The sequence below is a fragment of the Malus sylvestris genome, chromosome 11 (assembly GCF_916048215.2).
Source record: "Malus sylvestris chromosome 11, drMalSylv7.2, whole genome shotgun sequence".
Taxonomy (NCBI): domain Eukaryota; kingdom Viridiplantae; phylum Streptophyta; class Magnoliopsida; order Rosales; family Rosaceae; genus Malus; species Malus sylvestris.
In genome coordinates, this window is record NC_062270.1 from 16,933,933 (window position 1) to 16,946,177 (window position 12,245).

The following is a 12,245-nucleotide window of genomic DNA, read 5'->3' on the forward strand; positions in this document are numbered from 1 at the left end:
GCTGAAACAAGTTGTTCCATGGGGAAGGTGGAACAAAAAAATGACTAATATTCGTTCAACGGGACAACGCATCCTAGACAATTTGACGCACCAAACATGGGATGAGTGTGTTCCATCCCACTATGTTCTATCTCATCCCATGTAACCAAACAGTACAAAACGAATAATTAAAGTACCCAAATTTTAAATTCCTCCATGCAATTTGGTTTATGGTGGGTCGACTAATCAACTATGTAATTGAATGATTGAACCGAACCAAAAAAAAAAAAAAAACCTTTTCTTAAATCAGACGGTGAAGAGCTTCCATTTCTCCATCTGAGTCCATCCTTTATAAACCCTGAGGAAGCCCATTTCAAGCAACTAGATTCTTCTTCTATCGTCTCTCTCGTCTCAATCCCTGCAAGCGTGGTAAGCCATTTCTCTGCAACATTTCTCATTGCCTGTTTGTTTCTTGCAATTTTAGGGTTTGTAATCGAGTTGCCTAACTGTTTGATGTCAGTCACCACTGCGAGTGTGACTCCGATATAATTCGTGGAATCAATTTTCCTAAATTTTTTCAGGGCTGATTTAAGGTATAATTTATTTATGCTGCACCAGTTCCTTAATTTCTATAAAAATTGAAGCTCGATTTGTTAATAATTTTTTGAAAATTATTTTATCACATTTCATTTCGTATGATTCTGTAATTTGGGTTTATTGGAATGGAGGAAATTGTTTGCAAGTCAAGGCAAAGGGAATTAAGGTTCTGTTTAGTTATAGGCTATAAATAGTGAAATATAATTTTCGCATCGTTTGAAAGAAAAAAGATAGTAAGGGAGTGTGTTACAAGCTGCCGTTGGTCCTTAGTTTGTGTTAAATATACCATGTTTATTTTGAAGAATGAAATCTCCGTGATATGCATTCAAACAGACCGAGGCATTTTGCTTCTTTCTTTATTTGTGTTATTTTTCTTCTGGGTTTTCTTTTGGGCGAGGGGATGAGGGCGGGGTTTGTAATTGGAGGTGATCTTTAATGTATCTTACTGAATTCTCATACTTGCCTAGTTAATATTGGACTCAGAAGAGGGCTTATGTGCTATTAGGTCCTTAATGGTTTTGTTGTTCCAGGGTTGGGGTACAATAGAGAACATCCTATCGTGCGTATGCAATTTGAATATGACTTGATAAAGGTTATGGTGGAAAAGGTTATATTATCAAGTTAAACAATAAGACAGTTGGGTTTATCAGATAATTTATTTTGATTATCAACAGTTTACAATTTTTGGTTTTTTGTATTTTAGAAGTTTTTTTTAAGAACTGAAAACATCGCTTATGGAATAAAAGATAAGAGTATGTTTTTCTTGATCCATAATATCACTTTCAGGAAGGATAATCAACTTCAATGGCATCAAGGATGGCTGCAAGGTTTGTGCCTCGGAGGTTTTCAAGCAGTGGAAAAGTTCTCAGTGAGGAGGAAAAAGCTGCAGAGAATGTTTACATCAAGGTCATTTCTAAATTCCCTGGATATTTTCTCTTATGCTTTTCCTTTGAATTGTTTGGCTGCTTATTTGTCATGCATTTGTATTAATATCCTCTTGGACGTAGGTTAGGTGCTGAGGAACATTGCCGGATGATGGAACCATCTTTATTTAGGAGCTGAACTTATGTAAATCACTTGTCTGTCTTGGGAATATGAACTAAGAAACTGATTAAAAATCTGAAGATAAACTTGTAGAAATGTATCAGGTCTGTATATTATGGACCTAAGTATTAATCTTATAGCTGGTAAACACCTTTTAGAGTTGGGTGTAAATTCTGAAGAACTAAGTTAAAGGAATGCTAAATAAGTCGATCCATGTACAAGCACATACGGTGAAGAGGCTTTTTTTTTTTTAATGTAATAAAATGCAATTTAGACATGTATTTGATGGTTCATTGTGTTTTAATCTTTCTATGGCACATGATTATTGTGTTAGACGTCATAATTTGATTTTAGAACTTCTCAAGCATATTGTGGGGTCTTTTGAGATTCATATACCAATGAACCTATGAAAGGGGATTTTTCTTAAGCAATGAACCTAAGAAAAGACTTAGAGTACTTAGATCTAATGTAGGACATGACACAGAACCGAGCGTAATGGCGTTCTAGGATTTATCTAGCCGACCCCACTTAGTGGGAAAAGGCTTTGTTGTTTTTGTTGTAATGAAAAAAAAAAAAAGTTGTTCTTTGCCTCGGCTAGGTGCATCCCAAATTTCTTTTTTATTCAAAACCTGATGAGTTCAGCCCACCCTGAACTTAAATCCTGAACTTTTCTTTTTCTACTACCAAATTATTTGAATTTTGTTTCATCAATCTTGTACTTATATCTTGAACTTGTACATATGCATGTGAACTTCATAGGCCCAAATAAAAGCAACATATGAACTGGGTAGTGGCGACATGCGATGGATCTCAAATCACTGTTCATATGCTAATCATTTTGGATTTGGTTTCCATAAAATATTGTTCTGTTGTTCTCGATATACCTTTATTTCTTTCTTTGTTTTCTTTTTTATTCTAAAATGTTGATTATCAAGTGGGCGTGGGGGGTTTCTCCATAATGATTAAAAATGTGTCAGTCTGCTCGAATTTGATTCTTTCAGTTGTGATGACAATCGAGGATAGAATAATGCCTGCTTTTCCCTTGAGACCGATTCCCATTATTTCTATTTATCTCCAATCTTTTGGCTGTTTCTTAATTTTATTTTCATTCCTTTGGGGATTGAAAGTCAACTGCTTCAACAGTTTAAGATCTTGATTTGCTTCTAATCCTCCGTTAGATCCAAGTACTCTAAGCCTTTTCTTAGAGTCTCTTCCAAAGTTTTCCTAGGTCTTCCTCTACCCCTTCGGCCCTGAACCTCTGTCCCGTAGTCACATTTTCGAACCGGAGCGTCAGTCGGCCTTCTTTGCACATGTCCAAATCACCGGAACCGATTTTCTCTCATCTTTCCTTCAATTTCGGCTACTCCTACTTTACCTCGGATATCCTCATTCTCAATCTTATCCTTTCTCGTGTGCCCACACATCCCACGAAGCATCCTCATCTTCGCTACACCCATTTTGTGTACGTGTACGTGTTGATGTTTCACCGCCCAACATTCTGTGCCATACAACATCGCTGGCCTTATTGCCGTCCTATAAAATTTTCCCTTGAGCTTCAGTGGCCTACGACGGTCACACAACAAGCCGGATGCACTCTTACACTTCATCCATCCAGCTCGTATTCTATAGTTGAGATCTCCATCTAATTCTCCGTTCTCTTGCAAGATAGATCCTAGGTAGCGAAAACGGTCGCTTTTTGTGATCTTCGCTAGATTGCTCCAGTCATTAGTGTGGATAAGTATATAAATGGATAGAGATAGGAAAGCAAACACAAGATGTACGTGGTTCACCCAGATTGGCTACGTCCACGGAATAGAAGAGTTCTCATTAATTGTGAAGGGTTTACACAAGTTCATAGGTTTAAGCTCTCCTTTAGTGAGTACAAGTGAATGATTTAGTACAAATGACATTAGAGTACAAATGACATTAGGAAATATTGTGGGAGAATGATCTCGTAATCACGAAACTTCTAAGTATCGGAGTGTGGTATCATCTTGACTTGCCTTATCTGTCTCATAGGTAGATGTGGCAGCTTCCCTGGAAGTACTCTTCCTCCATCCAGGGGTGGTATCTTTAACTGGTGGAGATACACAAGGTAATGTATCAATTTCACTTGAAGCTTACTTGTAGTTTCAGGCTTGGTCAAACGCGATACAAACCATGTAGTAGGAGTCTCCCAAGTCGCCGAGCTAAGGGATCTGCTGAAAGAGGTGACAGACAAGGTAAGCAATCAAAGCTACGGCTGATTGTTCACCTTCTCCCCATCTTGCAGCAGCATGAAGGATAAAGAGAAGAAAAATGAGAAGAGATGATATGAGATACTTTTGCTTTTGAAGAAGTAACTTTCCACATGCTTATTCTTGAACTGAGCTGGAGGGTTTTCTGGTTTCCTCCAGAGTATAAGGCCGACTGAAGAATTTGAGGGTCAAAACAAGTCCATCAAATCTAGAGTACGTTCGACCCTGCTGATATGGGATACTTTTGCTTTTGATAGAGTAATGGATGTATAGGCACGTGTGCTGTTACGCTTGTCTCCACATGCTTCCTTGTATCCTTCGCACTTGCTCTATCTATTCCTCAAGCAGATGCGGTATCTTCCCTGGAAACATAAGATGTTGAAGATGAGTACTCGAGAGCAATGCCAGGTAAGTAATCAGGTAAGGGGTTCCAGGCAGTCAGTTCCTGGTTGGGAGCTTGATTTCAAGTGCTGACTGATTGCTCTCTTTCTCCTTGTCTTGCAGGTAAAAACAAGGCCAAAGGAAAAGACAGGGAAAAAGCATGATATGGGATACTCTTGCTTTTAACCCTGATGATATGAGATATTCTTGCTCTAGTATAGCTTGTTTGCAGAGGTATTATCGGGGGGAAAGAAAGCTGAATATTTCGAAAGGCTTCGGTGGGAGTGCCCTCTCAGATATGAGGAAGGGTTAAGCATTTTTGCAGGTCTGCCTGTCCGTTGGGGATGGAGGTCGACATATATAGGAGTCTCCCTAACAACAAGTAGTAATGCTATTCCTTTACCCTGCTTGGTCATAGCACGGTAGTGGGAGCTGCCAGCTTCACATGTTTTAACTCTGTCAGAGCACTTTGAAAAAGTGGTATGTGGTATCTGGCTCTCAAGATTCGGAGAACGATGCTTCTTCGATTTTTGAGAAAGCAATCATGCTGGGGGTCTGGCTCTCGAGATTCGGGGAGCAGTGTCTCTTCGATTTTTGAGAAAGTAATCATGTTGGGAGTCTGGCTCTCGAGATTCGGAGGGCGGTGCCTCTTCGATTTTTTAGTAAGCAATCTTGTTGGGAGTGTTTTCTCGGATGTGAGTAAAGGTTGGGCATGTTTGCTAGTCTACCTTGCCACGAGGCACATAGGTTGACACACAGGGACTTTCCAATTATCCAGCAGCAGTACTGTTCCTTTACCCTTGTGGGTAATAATATGGTAGCTAGACCTTCAAAATTTATGTGTCTAAACTTTGTTAGTGCTGTTTCTTTGCTATTCTTTTACCTTTCTTGGTCAGAGCGATGTAGTGGGAGCTGCAAGCTTCACGTGCTCAACTTTGGCAGAGACTTTGGCAAAGTTATCTGTGGTACCCATGAGCTATTGTTGCGTGTGGGAAGTGGGTGATTGAACAGTAAGATTCATGTGCTTTCGACTTCACCAGAAGTCTTCGACAGAATGCCCATAATTTCCGCAAAGCTGAGTGTGCGTGTGACAGGTGCTGACAAGGCTAGAAAAGTAGGTGCCTCTTCGATTTCTGAGATCGGCCCTCGTGATCTCTGAGCAGCCCAGCTTTTGAGAAAGCGAGCACCTCTTCGATTGATTCGGAGAACGATGCTTCTTCGATTTTTGAGAAAGCAATCATGCTGGGGGTCTGGCTCTCGAGATTCGGGGAGCAGTGTTTCTTCGATTTTTGAGAAAGTAATCATGTTGGGAGTCTGGCTCTCGAGATTCGGAGGGCGGTGCCTCTTCGATTTTGGAGCAAGCAATCTTGTTGGAAGTGTTTTCTCGAATATGAGTAAAGGTTGGGCATGTTTGCTAGTCTACCTTGCCACGAAGCACAGAGGTTGACACACAGGGACTTTCCAATTATCCAGCAATGGTACTGTTCCTTTACCCTCTCTTCGATTTTTGAGAAAGTAGTCATGTTGGGAGTCTGGCTCTCGAGATTCGGAGGACGGTGCCTCTTCGATTTTGGAGCAAGCAATCTTATTGGGAGTGTTTTCTCGAATGTGAGTAAAGGTTGGGCATGTTTGCTAGTCTACCTTGCCACGAGGCACAGAGGTTGACACACAGGGACTTTCCAATTATCCAGCAGTGGTACTGTTCCTTTACCCTTGTGGGTAATAATATGGTAGCTAGACCTTCAAAATTTATGGGTCTAAACTTTGTTAGTGCTGTTTCTTTGCTATTCTTTTACCCTTCTTGGTCAGAGCGATGTAGTGGGAGCTGCAAGCTTCACGTGCTCAACTTTGGCAGAGAACTTTGGCAAAGTTATCTGTGGTACCCATGAGCTATTGTTGCGTGTGGGAAGTGGGTGATTGGACAGTAAGATTCATGTGTTTTCTACTTCCCCAGAAGTCTTCAACAGAATACCCATAATTTTCGCAAAGCTGAGTGTGCGTGTGACAGGTGCTGACAAGGCTGGAAAAGTAGGTGCCTCTTCGATTTCTGAGATCGGCCCTCGTGGTCTCTGAGGAGCCCAGCTTTTGAGAAAGCGAGCGCCTCTTCGATTTCTGAGATCGGCTTTCATGGTCTTTGAGCAGCCCAACTTTTGAGAAAGCAAACACCTCTTCGATTTATGAGATCACCCTCGTGGTCTCTAAGCAGCCCAGCTTTTGAGAAAGCAAACGCCTCTTCGATTTCTGAGCAGGCGCCTCTTCGATGTCTGAAGCTCCGTCGAGTGCAGCTTTTTATAGAGGCTGGCATTAAGTTCCAAAGCACACTTGAATCTCCACCAGTAGAAGCTCCATTCTTGCACTTCTAAGATCTTGATTTGTCTGACTTCTTCTCTCTTCAACACCTTTGAAAATGTCTGGCCCCTCCGACCGTCGTTTTGACTTGAACCTTGTTGAAGAGGCAGCCCCGCCTTCTCCAGACAACATATGGCGCCCATCCTTCGTCTCCCCTACTGGTCCTCTTACCGTTGGGGATTCCGTGATGAAGAATGATATGACCGCTGCAGTGGTGGCCAGGAACATTCTCACTCCCAAAGATAACAGACTACTTTCCAAACGGTCTGATGAGTTAGCTGTTAAGGATTCGCTGGCTCTCAGTGTTCAGTGTGCAGGTTCTGTATCTAATATGGCCCAACGCCTATTTGCTCGAACCCGCCAAGTTGAATCATTGGCGGCCGAAGTGATGAGTCTCAAACAGGAGATTAGAGGGCTCAAGCATGAGAATAAACAGTTGCACCGGCTCACACATGACTATGCTACAAACATGAAGAGGAAGCTTGACCAGATGAAGGAAACTGATGGTCAGGTTTTACTTGATCATCAGAGATTTGTGGGTTTGTTCCAAAGGCATTTATTGCCTTCGTCTTCTGGGGCTGTACCGCGTAATGAAGCTCCAAATGATCAACCTCTGATGCCTCCTCCTTCTAGGGTTCTGTCCAGTACTGAGGCTCCGAATGATCCCCCTTCGATGCCTTCTCTTTCTGGGGCTCTACCGACTGCTGAGACTTCTCCTAAGCAACCTTTGTGAAGGCTCCATCTTGTTTGTTTATTTTGACTCATGTATATGTACATATTTGTAGCTTATCGGGGATATCAATAAATAAGTTTTCCTTCATTTCAACGTATTGTGTTAAATACACCAAAGCCTTTTTCGCTAAGTTCTTTGAATTTTCTTTTGTTGAAGCTTGTATGTTGAAACTTTCTGGGTGGAGCATGTAGGTTGGGGTAGTGTTCCCTTAATTTTCCGAGTGAGGAAAACTTCTCGGTTGGAGACTTGGAAAATCCAAGTCACTGAGTAGGATCGGCTATATGAATCTTAGAACTCCATTGTGCTCGGTCCTGTGTCATGTCCTTCGTTAGATCCAAGTACTCTAAGTCTTTTCTTAGAGTCTCTTCCAAAGTTTTCCTAGGTCTTCCTCTACCCCTTCGGCCCTGAACCTCTGTCCCATAGTCGCATCTTCTAATCGGAGCGTCAGTAGGCCTTCTTTGCACATGTCCAAACCACCGTAACCGATTTTCTCTCATCTTTCCTTCAATTTCGGCTACTCCTACTTTACCCCGGATATCCTCATTCCTAATCTTATCCTTTCTCGTGTGCCCACACATCCAACGAAGCATCCTCATCTCCGCTACACCCATTTTGTGTACGTGTTGATGCTTCACCGCCCAACATTCTGTGCCATACAGCATCGCCGGCCTTATTGCCGTCCTATAAAATTTTCCCTTGAGCTTCAGTGGCATACGGCGGTCACACAACACACCAGATGCACTCTTCCACTTCATCCATCCAGCTTGTATTCTATGGTTGAGATCTCCATCTAATTCTCCGTTCTTTTGCAAGATAGATCCTAGGTAACGAAAACGGTCGCTCTTTGGTATTTCTTGATCTCCGATCCTCACCCCTAACTCGTTTTGGCCTCCATTTGCACTGAACTTGCACTCCATATATTCTGTCTTTGATCGGCTTAGGCGAAGACCTTTAGATTCCAACACTTCTCTCCAAAGGTTAAGCTTTGCATTTACCCCTTCCTGAGTTTCATCTATCAACACTATATCGTCTGCGAAAAGCATACACCAAGGAATATCATCTTGAATATGTCCTGTTAACTCATCCATTACCAACGTAAAAAGGTAAGGACTTAAGGATGAGCCTTGATGTAATCCTACAGTTATGGGAAAGCTTTCGGTTTGTCCTTCATGAGTTCTTACGGCAGTCTTTGCTCCTTCATACATATCCTTTATAGCTTGGATATATGCTACTCGTACTCCTTTCTTCTCTAAAATCCTCCAAAGAATGTCTTTTGGGACCCTATCATACGCTTTTTCCAAATCTATAAAGACCATGTGTAAATCATTTTTCCCATCTCTATATCTTTCCATCAATCTTCGTAAGAGATAGATTGCCTCCATGGTTGAGCGCCCTGGCATGAACCCGAATTGGTTGTTCGAAACCCGTGTCTCTTGCCTCAATCTATGCTCAATGACTCTCTCCCAGAGCTTCATTGTATGACTCATTAACTTAATACCCCTATAGTTCATGCAATTTTGTACGTCGCCCTTATTCTTGTAGATAGGCACCAAAGTGCTCGTTCGCCACTCATTTGGCATCTTCTTCGTTTTCAAAATCCTATTGAAAAGGTCAGTGAGCCATGTTATACCTGTCTCTCCCAAAACTTTCCACACTTCGATTGGTATATCGTCTGGGCCTATTGCTTTTCTATGCTTCATCTTCTTCAAAGCTACAACCACTTCTTCCTTCCGGATTCGACGATAAAAAGAGTAGTTTCTACACTCTTCTGAGTTACTCAACTCCCCTAAAGAAGCACTCCTTTCATGTCCTTCATTGAAAAGATTATGAAAATAACCTCTCCATCTGTCTTTAACCGCGTTCTCTGTAGCAAGAACCTTTCCATCCTCATCCTTGATGCACCTCACTTGGTTTAGGTCCCTTGTCTTCTTTTCCCTTGCTCTAGCTAGTTTATAGATATCCAACTCTCCTTCTTTAGTATCTAGTCGTTTATACATATCGTCGTAAGCCGCTAACTTAGCTTCTCTGACAGCTTTCTTCGCCTCTTGCTTCGCTTTTCTATACCTTTCACCATTTTCATCGGTCATCTCCTTGTATAAGGCTTTACAACATTCCTTCTTAGCCTTCACCTTTGTTTGTACCTCCTCATTCCACCACCAAGATTCCTTTTGGTGTGGGGCAAAGCCCTTGGACTCTCCTAATACCTCTTTTGCTACTTTTCGGATACAACTAGCCATGGAATCCCACATTTGGCTAGCTTCCCCCTCTCTATCCCACACACATTGGGTGATTATCTTCTCTTTGAAAATGGCTTGTTTTTCTTCTTTTAGATTCCACCATCTAGTCCTTGGGCACTTCCAAGTCTTGTTCTTTTGTCTCACTCTTTTGATATGTACATCCATCACCAACAAGCGATGTTGATTAGCCACGCTCTCCTGGTATAACTTTGCAATCCTTACAAGTTATACGATCCCCTTTCCTCATTAGAAGAAAATCTATTTGTGTTTTTGACGACCCACTCTTGTAGGTGATCACATGTTCTTCTCTCTTCTTAAAGAAGGTGTTGGCTAAGAAGAGATCATATGCCATTGCAAAATCCAAGATAGCTTTCCCATCCTCGTTTCTCTCCCCAAAACCATGGCCACCATGAAAACCTCTATAGTTGCCTGTCTCCCTGCCCACGTGTCCATTTAAATCTCCTCCTATAAATAACTTCTCCGTCTGAGCAATTCCTTGCACCAAGTCTCAAAGGTCTTCCCAAAATTTCTCCTTCGAACTCGTATCCAACCCTACTTGAGGTGCGTACGCACTAATCACATTGATAAGTTCTTGTCCTATTACAATCTTGATTGCCATGATTCTATCTCCTACCCTCTTGACATCTACAACATCTTGTGTCAAGGTCTTGTCCACGATGATGCCAACACCGTTTCTCATTCTATTTGTGCCCGAATACCAAAGTTTAAACCCTGAGTTTTCTAGATCCTTTGCCTTACTACCAACCCACTTAGTTTCTTGTAGGCACATAATATTTATCCTTCTCCTCACCATAACTTCCACTACTTCCATAGATTTTCCCGTTAAGGTTCCTATATTCCACGTTCCTAAACGCATTTTGCTCTCTTGAACTCTACCCTTCTGTCCTAGCTTCTTCACCCTCCCCCGTCTAATAGGATCAAAGTACTTCTTTTGTGTGTCCCGTGTAAAGTTGATAGGAGCATATGCTCCCAAACAACTTTGAGTGGAGTCGTTCGAAAAGAAGTTTCTACGGCCCCCTTGCTCATTTAACACTGATTACTCAGATTCGCAGATGGTTTCTCCGTTTTTCTTTTGTTGCCAGACGCTCAGATGGGGTTTCTATTAGAACACTTGGTTTCTGTAGTGGATTCCAATATGATCCATGCATTTTTATTGTTTCAGATATTTAGATTTGTAGGATCTCATCACTGTTGTGTCAGTCCCACACATTTGGAAGTTTGTGGTACTCTATTTGTGGAAAAACCTGTGTGTATAGATACTCATAAATATGTTGATATGCTATATGATGCGTGAATGATTGCTTTGATTTTGTCTGTTTCTTTATCATATTTGCAATGCTATTCTGATACATCTTGTCACAGTTCTTGTTTGTTTGTTATATTGCAGAAAATCGAGCAAGAGAAGCTGGAGAAGCTTGCACGTAAAGTATGATAAGAATGTTTTACTTTTTATGTCCTTTAAGAATTAAGCAATCTTAGATGCTCATCACGTTAGAATGTAAAGCATTCTTTATTTATTTTAGCAGATCACTTATGAAGGTTTTTGTAGTGTTCAATGAAAGCAGCTCGTTTAAATTGAAAAACAAAATAATACAAGTGGGGACCATACATTGGTGTGCACATATTTTATTCATCTCCTGTCCCTCTGGTGGGGACAGCCCGATAAAACTGGAACGACATCACTTGCGCTTTATAGTGCGATTTGTTGGTGTCAATTTTTATTTTTGCGTAGCTGATCACATATTTATTATGGTTATCACAAAATCAATTCGATTTATACGTTCGGGTTGATTTATACACTGGTTGGGATTGGCATGCCGCTGCCACAAATAATATGCTCAATTTGAACATTTTCAGGGCCCTAAACCAGAAGAGAAGCCAGCTGGAAGCTCAGGGGGCTCAGTCTCTGATGCCAAACCAAGTGCCTCTTCCTCTGGAGCATCAACAGCCAAGGTGTCGACTGACAAGTACCGGAATTATGCTGTTGTAGCTGGTGTTATGACTGCTGCTGCTTCTGTCGGTTGGTATCTCAAAGCTAGTCGAAAGAAGGAAGAAGTGCAGGACTGAGATTGACGTGATTTGATGTGGACTATCGAAGCTTCAGTTGTTATAACTAGTTCTGGTAGAGCACAGGAATAATACAAGCTGTGAACCTTCTCTGTTTGTGTTCCGGATGTATACTGTTTTGAGTTCCGCAATATTCTCATGACCTTTTCTGTTTCGGGAAATACATGCGTAAATGATAGGAGTTTAGCACTTGGTTTTCCAGTGCGATTGTTTTTCCATTATGTTAACAAGTTAACAAGTGGGTGGAAAATGGTGTTGAATTGTGTTACCAGTAGACTTGGCATTCGTGTCGTGTTTTCTGTGTTCGTGTCGTTTTCGTGTCATACCCACGTGTTGCTTGTATGCTCGTTAAAGAACCCGTTATCGGGTCACCAGATAATGATCTGATAAGTTATCGTGTTGATTCGAAATCTGTTATTTTCATGTTTTTGTGTCGTGTCAGAAACTGCCTGGTCTAGTTGAATGTCATTGGGGCTCAAGGAGTGGTTGTAAACGCAGCGCAGGTTCGTTAATTTGTGAATTACTTGCACCACCATTATGGTGTTCTGGGTTAATAATACATACGTAAGACTTTTTCGGTAACCAAAACTGAAAATTCGG

The 12,245-nt window shown here is 41.4% G+C and overlaps 1 protein-coding gene across 2 annotated transcripts; it reads left to right on the forward strand.

Annotated features, from left to right (window-relative positions):
- The first annotated feature begins 242 nt into the window (after positions 1-242).
- LOC126588963 (uncharacterized protein At2g27730, mitochondrial-like) lies at positions 243-11,859 on the forward strand. 2 transcript variants are annotated; one of them, XM_050254131.1, is made up of 5 exons: positions 249-408; positions 500-572; positions 1,363-1,482; positions 10,966-11,004; positions 11,436-11,859. In XM_050254131.1, exons 3-5 carry the CDS (start codon positions 1,381-1,383, stop codon positions 11,643-11,645), a joined length of 351 nt encoding a protein of 116 aa, XP_050110088.1. In that variant the 5' UTR covers positions 249-408; positions 500-572; positions 1,363-1,380; the 3' UTR covers positions 11,646-11,859. The 2 variants fall into 2 exon arrangements, with proteins under 2 accessions (XP_050110087.1, XP_050110088.1); XM_050254130.1 differs by lacking the exon at positions 500-572 and having other exon boundaries at positions 243-408.
- The last annotated feature ends 386 nt before the right edge of the window (positions 11,860-12,245 follow it).